General features: G+C 42.1%; 2 protein-coding genes across 2 annotated transcripts; both read right to left on the reverse strand.

The window, feature by feature from the left end:
* Positions 1 to 290: 290 nt before the first annotated feature.
* Positions 291 to 4,599, reverse strand: LOC117773096 (extracellular calcium-sensing receptor-like). The gene is made up of 9 exons (XM_034604790.1): positions 4,475 to 4,599; positions 4,085 to 4,379; positions 3,801 to 3,887; positions 3,351 to 3,620; positions 2,962 to 3,168; positions 2,606 to 2,881; positions 1,767 to 1,994; positions 1,538 to 1,661; positions 291 to 1,201 (listed from the first exon to the last, which is right to left on the reverse strand). The coding sequence occupies exons 1-9, from the start codon at positions 4,582 to 4,584 to the stop codon at positions 291 to 293; spliced, it is 2,508 nt and encodes an 835-aa protein (XP_034460681.1). The 5' UTR covers positions 4,585 to 4,599.
* A 2,346-nt stretch (positions 4,600 to 6,945) lies between these two features.
* On the reverse strand, positions 6,946 to 11,456 carry LOC117773012 (extracellular calcium-sensing receptor-like). Its single transcript, XM_034604679.1, has 9 exons — positions 11,318 to 11,456; positions 10,928 to 11,222; positions 10,644 to 10,730; positions 10,185 to 10,454; positions 9,777 to 9,983; positions 9,421 to 9,696; positions 8,580 to 8,807; positions 8,359 to 8,482; positions 6,946 to 8,029 (listed from the first exon to the last, which is right to left on the reverse strand). Exons 1-9 carry the CDS (start codon positions 11,425 to 11,427, stop codon positions 7,119 to 7,121), a joined length of 2,508 nt encoding a protein of 835 aa, XP_034460570.1. The 5' UTR covers positions 11,428 to 11,456; the 3' UTR covers positions 6,946 to 7,118.
* Between the last annotated feature and the right edge of the window lie 315 nt (positions 11,457 to 11,771).

An 11,771-nucleotide genomic window follows, 5' to 3' on the forward strand; every position in this document is an offset into this window, starting at 1 on the left:
TAATGAGTAACAGGCCTGCTGAAATTTAGGAGTTACTGACAAAAGTAGAGTTGAAAATTACTTTATTTCTTCTTAAAGCATTACTGTCAACAGTGTTCTTGTCCCAGGGAATTAACAAATATATAATTAGAGAAAAAAACACGATATTAAAATGTAATAATATACAACCATGTCAGTCTTTTTAATAAACACATCTTTATTGTTTTAGTTTAATCTGATAATCACGGTGGGATTAAAAAACACAGAGTGGATCAGATTGTTTCACAGATTTATCTCAAGAGTTACTTTTGTCACTTTGTGGGCCCTCGACTCATGATGGCTTTCTTTGTGTTCCTCTCTGGTCTCAATAGGATGATGTAACATTTGGGTCCAAACAGCGCCACCAAGAGGCCAAAACTAGAGGCCAGGATGGCAAATACCTCCACTGCATCTGCGTATTTGCCTGGTGAGTTGACGTAAGTGGGGACGAAGGCCACCCACACTGCGCAGAAGATCAACATGCTGAAAGTGATGAGTTTGGCTTCGTTGAAGTTGTCGGGGAGATTCCTCGCCAGAAAAGCTAACAGGAAGCTGAGCACAGCCAGTAATCCAATGTAGCCAAGCAACACAGCAAAGCCAATCGTGGAGCCGACTACACACTCATACACTATCTTGTCATTGTGGTACTGGGTGTTTTTATGAGGAGCTGGTGAAGCAGACACAAGCCAGGCAGTGCAGATTGCTGCTTGAACAGAAGTAAGAACCAGAACTGTCCCTCTCTGCTGCACAGAGCCAAACCACTTCAGAGTGGCTCCCCCTCCTGGCTTGGAGGCCTTGAACACCGCCAGCACCACCATGGTTTTAACCAGGATACACGACACACAAAGCACAAAGCTGATGCCAAACACTGCATGTCTCAGCTGGCACGTCCATGCTCTGGGTCGTCCGATGAACAGCAAAGAGCAAAGGAAACATAACTTCAGTGACACCAAGAGCAGGAAGCTGAGTTCTGAATTGTTTGCACGCACCATGGGGGTGCTGCGGTGATGGATGAAGATGCCCAGGACGACAGCAGAGAAAATCGTGCCCAGCAGGGAGGCGGTGGTCAGGCAGATACCCAGAGGCTCATGGTAGGAGAGGAACTCTGTTTTCTTTGGAACACAGTGGTCGCGCTGGGGACCGGACCAGAAATCCTCTGGACAGCTGCTGCACTCCATGGAGTCTATAGAAAAGAAGAAAAAAAAAAGGAAATTATCGTTTTTTCTGCAAGAAAATGTGTTACCAACTTGAAAACACTTACTCTATTGGTTAAACTTAAATGAATTAAGTTCTTTCAAAATAAAGTTAGAAATTGTGTTAATATAACTTAATTCATGTGTATTTTTAAGTTGGTGCAACAATTTTATTTTTTCAGTGCAGGATGTACCCCGCCCCTCACCCAATGTCCTCTGGGATTGGCTCTACCCCCTCCCTCCACCCTCAAAGCAGTATAGATGATGCATGGATGGATGGGTGGATAATATATGATGGTGTTTTATAACATTGGACTGATACCAACCTGTTTCATTTGTGAACTCTCCCTCAGAACAAGGAACACAGTCAAAACAGCACACAGGTTCCCCCTTCTTTCTGGCCATGCGGGTTCCTGGAGGACAGCTCTCACTGCAGACTGACCGAGGAGGCTGCAGTCATCGTCATAAAACATTATTAACGTTATTCTACAACAGTTGATATTAATATCACATGCTATATACAACAGGACATAAAACACAGCAAACATATTTAACCTGATTGGATTCAAAGTTCCAGAAGATCTTCTCGTCATGAAGTGTGAGTTCTTCACCTTTAGCTGCTGATTTCTTAACCTCACCCACACGGTGAACTTTAGTTCCTCCATCAGGGAGCCACTGCCAGTTCATGATGTCATAGATCGGTAAGGCATCGCCGTTTTCATCAAAGGACACTTCATCACCAAACGGTGTGGTGAAGTTGACCTTTTCCAAGTAATACATAAGCTACAATGGGGAGAAAACGGAAGATACAAATATTATCATGGAGAACATGTTCCTTTCTTGATTGAGCACAAGCTTTAAGAATTTCATACAAACAACATGAAAATGTATCATCCGTAAATGTACAATACACTTTAATTTGTTACCTTTAATTACCTGTGTCAAAGAGGTTATGTTTTCACCCATGTCCATTTGTTTGTTGGTATGTTTGTAAACCAGATTACATAAAAACTACTGATTATCACAAAATGTGGTGGTAGAATTCAAACAAATAAAATATATTTCTGGATCAGGAGGCAGATCCATGAATTTTCCTCATTTTCCAAGGGAATAATTTATGGATCTTGATTTTTAAAAAATACAGCCACATTTATGGGACTGATATCTAGTGTGTACAATTTTGTACAGCTTGGTATACGCTCTATTGAGCTCCATGCTACGACAAATAAAGTGAATATTGTGTATTTTGTCTTGTGACATGAGATTTTTTCTTTTACTGAAAGAAAATATGGAGAGTAAACGCTACCAGGCCTCGTCATATCACAGTTTATAATATCATAGTGTCAAACACAGGATCAGTTTAAAAAAAGGTTAAGTGTAAATTGATTTCACACCTGCCATGGCTCCAGGCTTTGCACAGCAGCACAGCTGTGGCCGCTGAAAGGTCCTCCCCCTGGCTCACAGCGCAGCAAGTCATCGAGCGCGTGCGCCAGAGCATACACTGCCTTGTAGATATTGTACTCAGGCCGGAGGTTAGAGACATCTAAAAGCTTCGTCTCCACATTCTCTATGTCTTCATCTCCAGTGCACAGCGCTCCTGCTGCTTCCATCCAAGCTGCCGGAGCTGGAGCAAATCTACACTGAAATGTGTGTTCCCAAAACTGCCTCACCTGGAATGCATTTAGACACGGAAATAACAGTATTTCATCATTATATAATCACAGATCTGCTTGTAAGATTATAATCTCACCATGCTGTTTCCATTGTTAGTGTTGTCTTCTCTGTCAGGACGGATGTGTAACAGAAAATCCCTGAGTCCTGGTATTTCTCCACGACGGATGGCGATGCACAGTGTTCCTCCCAGGTACGGCATGAGGTCGGGGGACTTCAGCACAGCAGCTGATGTCCAGGCTTCACTGGCCATCCACTGCAGGCCTGTCACATTCTGCCTCACCACCTGTGCATTGCATTATATTTAATTACATTTTTTCAGACTTATGTATAACAGCTAGAGTTAAAAAATATAGAAAATACAAAACTCAGACCAGTGTAATACACCTACTAAGAGACACGTGCACAATTTAAAATGAGGCTGACTCTAAAAACTTAAGTCACAACAAGAGTTAGATAAGTAAATACCTCTTTCATTAACTGTATCATGTGGATCTGATGTGCAAACACGATGACCACACGAGCTGTGGATTTCTTCATCACCTCCACAATCCTCCCTATTTCGACCGGGTCGTCCCCCCAGGGTAAGATCTCTGTGTAGGCCAGACAACCTCCACCGGACGCAGTCAAGTCAGACTGAAAAGATCTGGAAACGTGGAGTCCATAGTCATCATCACTGACCAGCAGACCTGCCCACGTCCAGCCAAAATGTTGGAGTATCTGAATCATGGCACGTACCTAAGTGAACAGAGGGAGGGATGAGTGCAAAGATTCATGTCTCTTCTTATTGTGGTCTTTTATTTAAAGCCAGTATTGAGTCTGAGGAAACATATTTTTTAATCCAGGGGACATCTTTGATGTGCACACAACTTCCTGTGAGCCATAATTTGAATTTGTTATCTCTAGACAGAGTTTCACCTGAAAAGCATCACTTGGTATTGTTCTGAAGAAGGACGGGAATCTTTGACGGTTACTCAGGCAGGAACACGTTGCAAAATAACTCACCTATAAAAAAACAACAACATATGGTATCTATACAGGATTTGCTTTTCATAAAGGTCAGCAGAATTAATTTAATAATTCATTAAAATAAAAAAAGTCCTTGCATTACAATGTACCTGTCCTAATCAAACTATTTTAACATGTCAGATTTATTCAAATTAAGGCATCAGAAGCAAAGCTAAGACCGAAAAGAAACTTACAATGGGCAATTTGAATAAACCTATCACATCAGAGATGGCGATAGAAAACGTTGAGAAGGAATCACCCACAATCCCCAGGACTGGAGGAGGCCCCACACAGGCCTCCTGAAGCAGAGAGTGCTCCTCTCGACCGCTGGCCAGAGACAACGCGGCACTAAATCCAATCACCAGTGTGGCACAGTTATCGTACAGACTGTATCCCAGAGTCACATTAGGCAGCAGGTCGGCGCTTCTGTTGATCTCTTCGATAGCAAAGGCCATGGTCATGGCATGTCTGAACCCTGGAGGTTCAAAGCTAACACATAAACAGACACAATTCACCACTGTGAAGTTATATATGTTGATATGATACAATAAAACTGTTTCATTCTGCAGGAGTGTGAGACTTACCCCTGGCAGCTGAGCTGAGTCGGCTCTGAGGTGAACGTCAGCTCAGGGAACACAGAGGGGTAGTGGATTTCAAACAACCCACCCAGAATCACATCACCAGGCTTGTGCATCCCATTGAGATAAAACTGCCTCCTTAGCTTACAGGATGAGGAGTGAGAGGAAGACTCAGATGAGAAAAGTGAGGGCGGGAGCATAATCAACAATGAGAAGCCATGAAAGAAGAAAAATGTGTCTAGAAATGGCCCCATTGCTGCCGTCCCTCCCTCCAGCCCCGTCTCTGATCTTAATGCAGGAGTGCTTGATTTTATATGCAGGGGGATTTTCTTGATAGTTTCATACCGCCCATCAGGGCTTGGGCAGACATTTAGGGGAGGGAAAGCTCATATCCAATTTATACACATGATTACATAATTCACGCACTTTGATTTTAATTATTTTGCTTTTGTGAAGTTGGAGGTCATCTTGAGTTTCCGTCTCTCGGTCACCATGAACTATCTCGTATGGAAAGATCAATAAATTGTCATTTTTTAGAAAACAAAAAGTATGAATGACAATGGAGATTAAAGACAAGAACAAAGCAAAGGCATCAAGTGCTACTCATGAAATTGAGACATTATCATGTCGGGTTTAAGTGAACTTTTGGTGTCTATGCTTTTTTGAATGGGGATTTATTCTCTCTCACTAATAAACCTCCTTATAGAGAGGAATCAGTGACCTGTCATTTAAAAGTACAACTCTACAGTCTGTTGAATTAGTAAAAGCTGAACTAAACAATTGCACATTTACCAGTGTTTTGGGTGAACTCATGTTTTAAGGGTGGTTTCCTGTAAAATACAAAGTGACTCTTAAGTAATAATTACCACCTTCCATCTCGTTGTGTTTACTTAAGAGTACTCCAGCAGAGATTTGGTTCACAAAACACACTGTTTGTATGACTGTGGGCTGTTATTGTCCTATTTATTCATTCCTTTTTAATTATTGTTTGAATTGCTGTGTTTTGAGTTGCATTTATCATACTATATTTTGAATTGGTTTCTGTTTCCGTATGGGCTCTGGGTTTGTTTGAGCTGAACTCTGCTCTTGGCTTGAACGGGGCTGGGATCAAGTGTAAGCTGCAGGGTACGGCTCATCCACCTGCCTTCTCAATGGACGGGGACTATGTGGTTGGGGGGGTTTTCTCCATACACTACTACATGCACACAGTGAGGTATAACTACACCACGGAGCCTGAGCCTCTGAGGTCCACGGGGAGATTTGTATAACAGGAAGAAGTGGGGAATAAAAGGATGTTAGAGTGTGTGGGGATATGAATGTTTTAAATTTGTATATTGTGCTTAAAATCTTGAGGTTTTCATTTTTTAATGTTAAGTTACACGTGTTATATTAAAAATGTGTACAGTGTGGCTATAGGAGGAAATATTATGATTTGTGTTTCTTAAATGTAAACAGTTGTTTACAACATCTTATTTATTAATATTTCACAGAATAATAGATTAATGCTGTGAAAATATTCATCATTTGTTGTGTGAAATGAATTAACTATTGTCATGCATTAAATCTTCTGTGAATTTATCATTATTATTCTTCTTATTATTAATAGTAGTAGTATTTGTAGTAGAAGTAGTATTATGGGGCTATTCTTATGATGATGTTATGATGAAGTATGATGTTCTTGTTTTTAATTTGTTCTCTCTGTGAAGCACTTTGTAAAATCAAGTTATTATTATAATTATTATTATTATTAGTTGTTGTAGTAGTAGTTGTTGTAGTAGTACTAGTAGTACTATTTTCATTAGTAGTGGTATTATTAGTACAATTAGTATGCCTGTGGATTTTCCGTTAATATGATTAGGCTATGATGATAATTGTGAGTATTATTATAACTATTAGTAGTAGTAGTACTCCTGTTTGTATTATTAGTATTATTCTTAGGCCTGTGATTCTCCCATTAGAACACGTGATCTCATCCTATGTAAACTTGTTTACATACATGTGTGCATGTGCAGCATCGACTCCCGTGAGCTGCGCTTCTCACGCGCCATGGTCTTCGCCATCGAGGAGATCAACAACAGCTCGAACCTGCTGCCGGGCGTCACGCTCGGTTACCACATCTACGACTCGTGCGCCTCGGTGCCGATGGCGGTGCGTCTGGCCTTCCAGCTCTCCAACGGCCAGGACCCGGAGTTCAGCCCCAGCAACGACCACAACTGCTCCCAGTCCGGAATGGTGATGGCCATCGTTGGCGAGTCCGGCTCCACGCCATCCATCAGCATGTCGCGCGTCATCGGGCCCTTTAACATCCCTCAAATAAATCTATTTGTGTTTCTACTCAATTCATTCATTATAAACCAGTGCGATTCACAGTTGTTTTTAGTTGCACAAGTAGTTACTTCCAAAAGTAGAGGTGAAATTTACTTTATTTCTTCTTAAAGTATTACTGTCAACAATGTTCTTGTCCCAGGGAATTAACAAATATATAATTAGAGAAAAAAACACTTTAATTGAATTCAATAATATACAACCATGTCAGTCTTTTTAATAAACACATCTTTACTGTTTGAGTTTAATCTGATAATCACGGTGGGATTAAAAAACACAGAGTGGATCAGATTGTTTCACAGATTTATCTCAAGAGTTAGTTTTGTCACTTTGTGGGGCCTCGACTCATGATGGCTTTCTTTGTGTTCCTCTCTGGTCTCAATAGGATGATGTAACATTTGGGTCCAAACAGCGCCACCAAGAGGCCAAAACTAGAGGCCAGGATGGCAAATACCTCCACTGCATCTGCGTATTTGCCTGGTGAGTTGACGTAAGTGGGGACGAAGGCAACCCACACTGCGCAGAAGATCAACATGCTGAAAGTGATGAGTTTGGCCTCGTTGAAGTTGTCGGGGAGATTCCTCGCCAGAAAAGCTAACAGGAAGCTGAGCACAGCCAGTAATCCAATGTAGCCAAGCAACACTGCAAAGCCAATCGTGGAGCCGACTGCACACTCATACACTATCTTGTCATTGTGGTACTGGGTGTTTTTATGAGGAGCTGGTGAAGCAGACACAAGCCAGGCAGTGCAGATCGCTGCTTGAACAGAAGTAAGAACCAGAACTGTCCCTCTCTGCTGCACAGAGCCAAACCACTTCAGAGTGGCTCCCCCTCCTGGCTTGGAGGCCTTGAACACTGCCAGCACCACCATGGTTTTAACCAGGATACACGACACACAAAGCACAAAGCTGATGCCAAACGCTGCATGTCTCAGCTGGCACGTCCATGCTCTGGGTCGTCCGATGAACAGCAAAGAGCAAAGGAAACATAACTTCAGTGACACCAAGAGCAGGAAGCTGAGTTCTGAATTATTTGCACGCACCATGGGGGTGCTGCGGTGATGGATGAAGATGCCCAGGACGACAGCAGAGAAAATCGTGCCCAGCAGGGAGGCGGTGGTCAGGCAGATACCCAGAGGCTCATGGTAGGAGAGGAACTCTGTTTTCTTTGGAACACAGTGGTCACGCTGGGGGCTGGACCAGAAATCCTCTGGACAGCTGCTGCACTCCATGGAGTCTATAGAAAAGAAAAAAAACAAGGAAATTATCGTTTTTTCTGCAAGAAAATGTGTTACCAACTTGAAAACACTTACTCTATTGGTTAAACTTAAATGAATTAAGTTCTTTCAAAATAAAGTTAGAAATTGTGTTAATATAACTTAATTCATGTGTATTTTTAAGTTGGTGCAACAATTTTATTTTTTCAGTGAAGGATGTACCCGCCCCTCACCCAATGTCCTCTGGGATTGGCTCTACCCCCTCCCTCCACCCTCAAAGCAGTATAGATGATGGATGGATGGGTGGATAATATATGATGGTGTTTTATAACATTGGACTGATACCAACCTGTTTCATTTGTGAACTCTCCCTCAGAACAAGGAACACAGTCAAAACAGCACACAGGTTCCCCCTTCTTTCTGGCCATGCGGGTTCCTGGAGGACAGCTCTCACTGCAGACTGACCGAGGAGGCTGCAGTCATCGTCATAAAACTGTTATTCTACAACATTTGATATTAATATCACAGGCCATATACAACAGGACATAAAACACAGCAAACATATTTAACCTGATTGGATTCAAAGTTCCAGAAGATCTTCTCGTCATGAAGTGTGAGTTCTTCACCTTTAGCTGCTGATTTCTTAACCTCACCCACACGGTGAACTTTAGTTCCTCCATCAGGGAGCCACTGCCAGTTCATGATGTCATAGATTGGTAAGGCATCGCCGTTTTCATCAAAGGACACTTCATCACCAAACGGTGTGGTGAAGTTGACCTTTTCCAAGTAATACATAAGCTACAATGGGGAGAAAACAGAAGATACATGTACCTTTCTTGATTGCGCATAAACTTTCAGAATTTAAAAATGTAGTCATACAAACTACATGAAAATGTATCATCCGTAAATGTACAATACACTTTAATCTGTTGCCTTTAATTACCTGTGCCAAAGAGGTTATGTTTTCAACCCTGTCCATTTGTTTGTTGGTTTGTTTGTAAGCCAGATTACATAAAAACTACTGATTATCACAAAACTTGGAGGTAGAATGCAAAGAAAACAATACATTTCTGGATCAGGAGGCGGATCCATGAATTTTTTTCACATTCTTAACATTGCGGGCATTTTCCTCATTTTCCAAGGGAATAATTTCTGGATCTTGATTTTAAAAAAACTCAGCCACATTTAAGGGACAGATATCTAGTGTGTACAATTTGGTACAGCTAGGTATGGGCTCTACTGAGTTCCATGCTATGACAAATATAGTGAATATTGTGTATTTTGTCTTGTGACTTGAGATTTTTTCTTTTACTAAAAGAAAATAAGAGTAAATACTACCAGGCCTCATTATATCACAGTTTATAATATCATAGTGTCAAACATGGGGGATCAGTTTAAATTGATTTCACACCTGCCATGGCTCCAGGCTTTGCACAGCAGCACAGCTGTGGCCGCTGAAAGGTCCTCCCCCTGGCTCACAGCGCAGCAAGTCACCGAGCGCGTGCGCCAGAGCATACACTGCCTTGTAGATATTGTACTCAGGCCGGAGGTTAGAGACATCTAAAAACTCAGTCTCCACATTCTCTATGTCTTCATCCCCAGTGCACAGCGCTCCTGCTGCTTCCATCCAAGCTGCCGGAGCTGGAGCAAATCTACACTGAAATGTGTGTTCCCAAAACTGCCTCACCTGGAATGCATGTAGACACGGAAATAACAGTATTTCATCATTATATAATCACAGATCTGCTTGTAAGATTATAATCTCACCATGCTGTTTCTATTGTTAGTGTTGTCTTCTCTGTCAGGACGGATGTGTAACAGAAAATCCCTGAGTCCTGGTATTTCTCCCCGACGGATGGCGATGCCCAGTGTTCCTCCCAGGTACGGCATGAGGTCGGGGGACTTCAGCACAGCAGCTGATGTCCAGGCTTCACTGGCCATCCACTGCAGGCCTGTCACATTCTGCCTCACGACCTGTGCATTGCATTATATTGAATACATTTTTTTTAGAATTATGTACAACAGCTATAGTTTACTTTGTAGCACAGAACAATTATAAAATATATAAAATAAAAAACTTAGACCAGTGTCATACTACTAAGAGACACAAGAACAATTTAAAATGAGGTTGACTCTCAAATCTTGAGTCACAACAAGAGTTAGATAAGTAAATACCTCTTTCATTAACTGTATCATGTGGATCTGATGTGCAAACACGATGACCACACGAGCTGTGGATTTCTTCATCACCTCCACAATTCTCCCTATTTCGACCGGGTCGTCCCCCCAGGGTAAGATCTCTGTGTAGGCCAGACAACCTCCACCGGATGCAGCCAAGTCAGACTGAAAAGATCTGGAAACGTGGAGTCCATAGTCATCATCACTGAGCAGCAGACCTGCCCACGTCCAGGCAAAATGTTGGAGTATCTGAATCATGGCACGTACCTAAGTGAACAGAGGGAGGGATGAGTGCAAAGATTCATGTCTCAGTTAATTCCTCTTATTGTGGTCTTTTATTTAAAGCCAGTATTGTGTCTGAGGCAACATATTTTTTAATCCAGGGGACATCTTTGATGTGCACACAACTTCCTGTGAGCCATAATTTGAATTTGTTATCTCTAGACAGAGTTTCACCTGAAAAGCATCACTTGGTATTGTTCTGAAGAAGGACGGGAATCTTTGACGGTCACTCAGGCAGGAACACGTGGCAAAATAACTCACCTATAAAAAAACAACAACATATGGTATCTATACAGGATTTGCTTTTCATAAAAGTCAGCAGAATTCATTTAATAATTCATTAAAATAAAAAAAGTCCTTGCATTACAATGTACATGTCCTAATCAAACTATTTTAACATGTCAGATTTATTCAAATTAAAGCATCAGAAGCAAAGCTAAGACCAAAAAGAAACTTACAATGGGCAATTTGAATAAACCTATCACATCAGAGGTGGCGATAGAAAACGTTGAGAAGGGATCACCCACAATCCCCAGGACTGGAGGAGGCCCCACACAGGCCTCCTGAAGCAGAGAGTGCTCCTCTCGACCGCTGGCCAGAGACAACGCGGCACTGAATCCAATCACCAGCGTGGCACAGTTATCGTACAGACTGTATCCCAGAGTCACATTAGGCAGCAGGTCTGCGCTTCTGTTGATCTCTTCGATAGCAAAGGCCATGGTCATGGCATGTCTGAACCCTGGAGGGTCAAAGCTAACACATAAACAGACACAATTCACCACTGTGAAGTTATATATGTTGATATTATACAATAAAACTGTTTCATTCTGCAGGAGTATGAGACTTACCCCTGGCAGCTGAGCTGAGTCGGCTCTGAGGTGAACGTCAGATCAGGGAACACGGAGGTGTAGTGGACTTCAAACAACCCACCCAGAATCACATCACCAGGCTTGTGCATCCCATTGAGATAAAACTGCCTCCTTAGCTTACAGGATGAGGAGTGAGAGGAAGACTCAGATGAGAAAAGTGAGGGCGGGAGCATAATCAACAATGAGAAGCCATGAAAGAAGAAAAATGTGTCTAGAAATGGCCCCATTGCTGCCGTCCCTCCCTCCAGCCCCGTCTCTGATCTTAATGCAGGAGTGCTTGATTTTATATGCAGGGTGATTTTCTTGATAGTTTCATACCGCCCATCAGGGCTTGGGCAGACATTTGGGGGAGGGAAAGCTCATATCCAATTTATACACATGATTACATAATTCACGCACTTTGATTTTAATTATTTTGCTTTTGTGAAGTTGG

The sequence above is a fragment of the Hippoglossus hippoglossus genome, chromosome 13, assembly GCF_009819705.1.
Source record: "Hippoglossus hippoglossus isolate fHipHip1 chromosome 13, fHipHip1.pri, whole genome shotgun sequence".
NCBI lineage: Eukaryota > Metazoa > Chordata > Actinopteri > Pleuronectiformes > Pleuronectidae > Hippoglossus > Hippoglossus hippoglossus.